The sequence below is a fragment of the Chrysochloris asiatica genome, unplaced genomic scaffold (genome assembly GCF_000296735.1).
Source record: "Chrysochloris asiatica unplaced genomic scaffold, ChrAsi1.0 scaffold00106, whole genome shotgun sequence".
In the NCBI taxonomy this organism is placed as follows: Eukaryota; Metazoa; Chordata; class Mammalia; order Afrosoricida; family Chrysochloridae; genus Chrysochloris; species Chrysochloris asiatica.
In genome coordinates this window covers 1,754,867-1,762,710 of record NW_006408624.1, presented here as the reverse complement: position 1 = coordinate 1,762,710, position 7,844 = coordinate 1,754,867, and the positions used below count along the sequence as shown (strand labels likewise).

General features: G+C 40.5%; 1 protein-coding gene and 1 pseudogene across 1 annotated transcript in view; both read left to right on the top strand.

Moving 5' to 3' along the window:
* The window catches only part of LOC102814727 (zinc finger protein 420-like), a 2,186-nt gene extending 1,695 nt beyond the window's left edge, over positions 1 to 491 (top strand). The window contains exon 3 of the mRNA XM_006867608.1: positions 20 to 491. Within this exon, the coding sequence (XP_006867670.1) occupies positions 20 to 491 (472 nt within the window). The remainder of the gene's footprint in view (positions 1 to 19) is intronic.
* A 6,574-nt stretch (positions 492 to 7,065) lies between these two features.
* LOC102810879 lies at positions 7,066 to 7,526 on the top strand (annotated as a pseudogene).
* Positions 7,527 to 7,844: the final 318 nt, after the last annotated feature.

The window sequence follows — 7,844 nt, the reverse complement described above, 5'->3', positions numbered from 1 at the left end:
GTAAGGAATGTGGGAAATGTTTTAGGAATTCCTCAGGTCTGACTGAACATAAACGAATCCACACTGGAGAGAAGCCCTATGAATGTAAGGAATGTGGAAAAGCCTTCAGACAGTCCTCACAGTACAGTATACACATGCGAACCCACAGTGGGGAGAGGCCCTATGAATGTAAGGAATGTGGAAAAGCCTTCAGACAGTCCTCACACTGCAGTATACACATGCGAACCCACAGTGGAGAGAGGCCTTATGAATGTAAGGAATGTGGGAAAGCCTTCAGACAGTCCTCACACTGCAGTATACACTTGCGAACCCACAGTGGAGAGAGGCCTTATGAATATAAGGAATGTGGGAAAGCCTTTATCAATGTCTCAGGCCTCATAGTACATAGAAGACTTCATGGTAGAGAGAGGCCCTATGAATGTAAGGAGTATGGGAAAGCCTTTACAGGAGGCTCAGGCCTTAATGTACATAAAAAAATTCACAGTGGTTAGAGGCCCTATGAATGTAAGGAGTGTGGAAAAGCCTGTACAAGAATGTTATCCCTTAGCGCACATAGAATAAAACACAGTGGTGAAAGGCCCTATCAGTGTAAAGAATGTGGAAAAGCTTTCACAAGAGTTTCAGACCTTACTAAACACAAATAGAATCTGCATAGATGAGAGGCCCTATTAGTGTAAGGAATGTGGGGAAAGGTTTACTCATTTCTCAGCTTTCCGATCACATGGAAATATCCACAGGGTAGAGCGGCCCTATGAATGTAAGGAGTGTGGGAAAATGTTAAATCATCACTTAACCCTCCTTTCACATAAAAGAATACACAGTGGAGAGAAACCATATGTATGTAAAGAGTGTGGGAAAGTCTTCAGATATGCCTCACAATACAGTACATACACGCTACTCCATACTGCAGAGAAGCCCTATGAATGTTAGCAGTGTGGGACAGTCTTTACTCAGGCCTCACACCTCATTGTACATAAAAGGATTCATAGATAAGAGACTTTTTTATGTCCAATTTTAGATGATTCTTCTATACAGCTACTATGAAGTGAGCAAAATTAAAAATACTGTGCTTAATGTGAGCAAAGTTCTCACAGAAATATGACAGCTTCATTGTAACTGCAGGGATATATCCTCATCATTGTTTGTTATTTTGCCATTCACATAATTCACAATAAAATATTTTTTTAAAAAATGCATAAGATAGATACAGTTTTTGCCTTTATGGAGCTAGTTCAGTGGAAGATTTGTACATGTAAACAGCATTGCCAAATGAGTGTGGATATACAGGGTGCTGGGAAAGCCCATAGAAGGGCCACTTATCCCAGGTTTTGAGGTCAAGAAAGGTTCTCAGGAGAAAGTTACAGAAAAGTTGATGTCAGTAGGCTAGGTAAGACTTAGCTAGGTGAAGATGAGGGGTGGGAGTATCCTAGGGACAGCATTACAAAGTCTTTAAGGCAAGAAAGGGTTTAGAGTATTTGAAAATTAAAATCAATTGAGTTTTATTAAAGTCAATCATACAAGGTAGAAGGAATGGTAAGAATTGAGCTTAGAGGTAGGTGGGACCACATCATGTTGGGCCTTATAGTTATGAAGTGGGAAGGATAGGGTAATGTGAAACATATAATAACTCTAATCAAGGAAACCATATAATAAGATTTACATTTTAGAAAGACGGCTTCTAGCTGTTATTGTTGGGGTATGGTAATGGTGGTGGGGAGGATGGTAAAGTTACCACTTCTAAAGACCAATTCAGAGATTTGAAGTTATTTAAGGCAGAGATGACAGTGGCCTGAACCTAGAGAGTGGAAATGGGGGTGGAAAAAAATGGATCCATTAAAGAGATGTTTAAGAGAAAGAATCACTATGGATCAATGCTGGAGATGAAGGAGTTAAGTATGATTATCAGAAAACATGGTGAATGGTGGTATCATTCCATGCCTGAGATAAGGAAACCAGTGGGAGGAACATTTGAGGGGGTGGAACACTGGGATAAATAATAGGTATAATTTTAGATATGTTGTATTTAAGGAGATATTCAATAAGCAATTAGATAAATGATTCATCAAAATATTTGAAAAGAATGTATAGCTTTGTGAGTCATCACATAGAATTTATTATTACCATCAAAGGAGTGGATGAGAGTACCCCCATTGTGAGCAGAGTGAGATGAAATAGAGTCAAAGAGAGAAACCTTAAGATGCCGGGGTCTGACCTCAACATAGTTGTGTTGTTCACGAATGTTTGGTTCACGAGGAGGGGAGATCCAGCGGCGATAGAGATAGCAAAAGAAACAGAGACGCAAAGAGAGAGACAAAGAGACACTCCGAAACCAGAGTGAATGCTGGACTGGCATCAGGCAGATCCTGCATTGCAAACATCTCAGCCATGAAGTCCGTAATATGCTGCATAGTAAACATCTTAGCTAAACAGGCAGTATGGTTCAAGGCTGGACTGTGCCCCTTGCATGCTGTAACGCACGCCTTGACAGTCGTAATGCACCTGGATTCGTTCTGCGCCTTCCTTTTATTTAGGGGAGGTACTTTACACAAAGCTAGGAGGGGCTAAGACAAGATACAGCTATCAATCTTACTTTTCCAGACATTCAGGCAACTTTACATCATACTTCGCAGGTTCAAATCTCACCACCGCAACTTGGTTTCTCAAGCTTAATTAACATACCTTTTAGCACCTAGCCTCAAATGGAGGGAGGAAAGGGAGGAGTGGGAGGATTCCCATTATGTCAGCTGCCCAGCCCAGGTTCTTCAGAAAAAGAGGCGCCTGGGTGAATAGGCAGCACCTGGAAACACTTTAGGGAGGGCATTCCTATTGTCCTTGGAACAGACCATTGAGCCACCCAATTTACCTTGAATGAATTCTCTGAGGGAAGAACTTTGCTTGTTTGGCATTTTACAGTCTTGGCTTTTAGGAAAATATTACATTTATCTGTGTATATCAAGGGCTTCATGTCTGCAATTAATAAAACATAATTGGACACTAAGATGAAAAATAATTTGTTATTAACTGCCAGGTGGCTAGATCTGTTACACTCGGGCCTATAGGGCTTCGAACCTCTGACCAGGCCTTCACGGTCTGCAACATTAAGAAACACTGGTAAATAAGTAATGAACATAGATATAGGCACACACAAAAAATACTGAGAAGGAATGGGTAAGGCAGTATAAAGAACAGTTGGAGAATATGGTATAACAAAGCCAAGTAAAGAGAATTGCTTACAAGAGGACAAGGTCAACAACAGCAATGCCACTGATAGCTGGAATATTCAAAGGATTTAACAACAAAGTCATTAGTGAATTTACCAAGTCTGGTCTCTGTAGAAGGCAGAAACCAGATTGCAGTGGATATTAAGAAGTGAAAACAATGACTCTAGTCAGGTCTTTAAGAGCTGAGGCTGTGAGGAAGAAGCCTTCAGTAGCTGGAAGAAGAGTGGTAGGTATAACTGCAGAAACCTTTGAGTTTAGTGTTCTTGCCTAATAGTTTTTATAGTATTTTCTCTATAAAATAAGAAATCAGGTCACCTGCTATGAGTGAAGGGAAAGTGATGGAGTCAGTATTTGAAGAGAAAGGAGAAGTTCTTAATAGTCACTGTGGAGAATGGAAGAGAGAACTGACAAAGATCGTGGAAGGATTTCTGGACAATACTATGAGCCTGTGGACTCCTGGCGTGGTCCTGGATTGTTAACCACAGGTCGGTGATTCAAACTCACCAGCTGCTCCTTGGAAACCATGTACAGGGTTGCTATGACTCGGAACCAACTTGATAGCACTTAACAACACACCATGAGCCTAGTTGGGGTTGAACACTCTGAATTTATATTTGCAGCAACTTGGTCAGCTTTTTCACCAATTGTGGTCAGATTTTCATCAATTGTGAACAGCCTAAGTGTGTGTATGGAAAAGTTAAAATCAGGGTTGTTTTTTCCAGGTAGGTGCAGCAGCAGACTGTCCATAGGACAGAATTGAGCATATTTGCAAGTGACTCATAGAAATGATGTAACTTAAACTGTAACCTGAATTAAAAAGGGAGAAAAGACCGCAGAAGGTTAATAATTGCTCTGCTTATCAAGGAAGCAGAGGTCCTTATAAAATAGAAAAATAGCTTCAGAGGAAACAATTGAATGAGAAAATAAAAAAAGACAGAAGGTTATAGGCAGAAAGTGGGATATCTATTATTTTAAGAGGTAGAGCAGTTTTAGGCAATCAAAAGGTTTAAAATGTGCCTATTGGAGTTGGGCATCTCAAGTGGAAATGAGAAAAATTCATTTAAAATAGAAGCTAAATAAATGGAGGATGTTACATGTGTCTGTGAGAATGGTGAAGTCAGGGCAGAATTTGGGATGGAGAGAGTGAAGCAGTAGCTAAATTTTTTGGTGCGTGTTAGAGAACAACTGGAAAACGAGTAGATGCCTTGAAGGAGTAAGGAGTAGGATCTCAAAATTGAGGGAATGCTCAATGAGATGGATTGATAAAATGGCCACAAAAATGGATTCAAATATACCAGCAATCATGAAAATGGCAAAGGACAGGGCAACATTTCATTCCGCTATACATAGTGGTCTTGGTGTGGCACTGTCGGATAAACACTTGACCGGTTTGAATAGCAAGGTTCGTGGTTCAAACTCAACAGCTGCTCCTCAGAAACCCTATGCAGGATCACTAAGAGTCAGAACTTAACAACAACAATGTACACAGTAGGTTGCCATGAGTCAGAGTCAACTCAATGGCAACTAGTAATAAGGTGATGCTGTAGGATAAGCATTGTACTGCTTGCTAACCACAAGATCGCCAGTCAAACATACCAGCTGCTCCTTGGAAACCCAATACTGGTTCACTATCAGCCGGAACCAACTCAACATCACTTAATAACAACACCAATAAAGCCTAATTATAGAAAATTTAAACAAACATAATTTTTTACATAAGAGCCATTAATGGGGGTGCACGGGGAATGTACACCTAACTTCAGATGGCAGAGGAGACTGAGCACCCTCTATTTGACAGAGTTGGAGGTGAAGTAATTATCATTAGATGGCAGCACATCCAGGAGACTACAGAGGAACATGTTGAAATGAAAAAAGGATAGGAATTGGACCCACGTAATATGGACTATTGCTTTCAATATTCTTCTCCAACACCACAATTCAAATGCATTGATTAGTATATGATTTTCCTTACTCATTGTCTAACTTTCACATGTAAATAAGATGATTAAAAATACCATGACTTTGGTTAAGTATCCTTAGTCCTTAAACTGATTTCTTTGCTGTTTAGCAGTTACTTTAAAGAGATGTTTTGAAACAGATTTATCTAATACAATATATCTTTTGATTTCTTTATTGTCGTTTCCATGAGTGCTGGTAGTGGATCCAAGCAAAATGAAGTCTTTGACAACTTCAATCTTTTCTCCATTTATCATAATGTTATTTATTAAAGATTGCAGTTGTGAGGAATTGTTTAGGTTCAAACCCAGAAGGAAGAATAGTTTTGTGTGGCTAAGAGACCAAAAATGTGACCAGGAGACAATCCGAGAGACATTACTTTATTACAGAAAAAGATGGTTTACAAACAGGGAAACTTACTAACTGGAGCAAGATCACTAGAGGCTGTTTCTAGTGGTGACCAGCTGGACACTCAAGATTATTCACAATGAGAGGGGCTTGTGGGTCTATTTCATACTATGTGGTAAACAAGCCTCATATTCAAAGACAGAAAGGAGGGAGGTGGTATGGGAACAGTTTTATCTCCAGTCAAGATTCAGAAAAAAAACCCTAGAAAAACAGCCCAGCACCAGCTGCCTGGCCCTCCCTAGTAGATAAGTAGCTAATACAACGAGCACACAGAGTTTCATTATGCAGGGCCATGGTTGTATGCTAGGGAAGAGGAGAGAGAGAGACAAAGCATTTCTCCTGGGTTGACATTAGTATGCATTTTTTTTTTTTTTAATGCTTTTTTGTGATTTATGTGATAGTTTACATGGAAGGACATCAACTTTACATTGATCCCCTCGTATATCGTTTCCTTGCCATGGTTACAGTTCCTTCCATGCATCATTGATCAACCAAAGGGTATACCTCACTAGTCTGCCCACACACTGCCCCTCTTTCTCTCCAGGTCCAAAGTCTCCAGCCGCTCCATCTGCCCATGTCGTTGTCTCTGCTTCCATCCCTGGCATCACTGCTTCTCTGGGTAGGGTTCAGTTCTCTGCTCTTCTCCTTCCATGGTCCCAGGGACCTCCGTTCCTAGACTGTAAGGTTAATTACTCCCTCCCTTTGCCCCTAGTGTGGCAATTTTGGAGTGTTAAACTTTTTACAGCATGTTTGTTCTCTTTATATTGAGGTACAATCCATACTGAAGTCTTTGATCTTTATCAGAAAGTATTTTAATTACTCTTTACTTTTAGCAAGCAAGGTTGTGTCATCTGCATATTTCAGGTTGTTAATGAGTCTTCCGCCAGTCCTGATGCCTCATTTTCATATAATCCAATTTCTCGGATTATTTGTATGAATTATTCATTGGGAAAGAAATTCTGTAAATTCCTTTAACCTAAAGCACAATAAAATGTTAAAAAAAATTATCTGATAGGACTTATCCTACTTCATTACACTTTAAGCTTACTTTCTGAATGTTTTTGTTTGATTCTCACCCATTTGAATAGAAATGAAACCGTCTATGGAGTCACAGTTTCTTTTAGGGAGGAATCAAATCTTTCTAATAGATTTCAGCATGTCTAATCTTGGACTTCTGGTGTGGTACTGTGGGTTAATGCACTGGATTGCAAAGTCTATTTGAACTGTAAGGTTGGTGGTTCAAGCTCACCAGCTGCTTCTTGGAAACCCTATACAGGGTCGCTATGGGTCAGAACCGACCCTGACAGCACTTAACAACAACAACAGCACAGTCCTAACGCATAGAGATAATCAATGCATTTTTTTTAATTAAAAAGAGAGAGAGAGAGATGCTGAAGGGAGAGAGATCAGCCTTCGTTTAGCCAAGTTCCATCTTACCAATTCAGTCATAGCCCTTAAAAAGAGTTGGTTTAGACGCTCCATGAAGTCGCTTAATTGTAAAACCGACATCTGCGTGGTCTGCTTGGAGAAGCCCAAATACCGCTGCCCCGCCTGCCGCGTGCCCTATGGCTGGGTCACCTGCTTCCGGAAGCACAAAGAACAGTGCAACTTTGAAACTCATCCAGTAAAGGAAAAAAGTTTTTTGTCTCTATCTACAAACACGACAAAGCCTGTGGAAAACAAAGATGAGTCATCTATAGTTGATTTCCTCAGTAGTGTTGAGGAAGAACACTGAATCTCTTTGCAGAGTCTAAAGAATCTAGGGAACTCTGCACCGCTGGGGAGTTTATTGCTTAATCCACACTTTAGACATTTGATGGTCAGCTTCGATCAAGGGGACGACAAAGAAAGCTCATGAGACCTTATATGCAAGAGCCCTTGTTTGTGGAGTTTGCGGATTGCTGTTTAAGAATCGTGGAACCTTCCCAGAATGAGGATTAAGATGGATTACTCTGCTGCCAGCCTGAAGCAAAGCCCACCCCCTCCTCTCAGGGGACCAGCTAGAGTGGAGAGGCCTGGCTGGAGCCCTGCACAAGGAACATTACGTGAGTTCCAGGAAGCTGGCTGGTGGATGTGGAGATGGTTTCCTGTTTCAGGCAGGTGGGAGTAGTCAGAGTAGCAAATCCTTTATGGGGAGAAGCTCAACACTCGAATGGTTGTTTTAAAATGTTTTATTTTTTGTACAGTTAAGCTTGACATCGTAAGTGGTATCATCAATCAAGTTTTTATACCTGGTTGAGCTGAAACTTGACTAGTGCT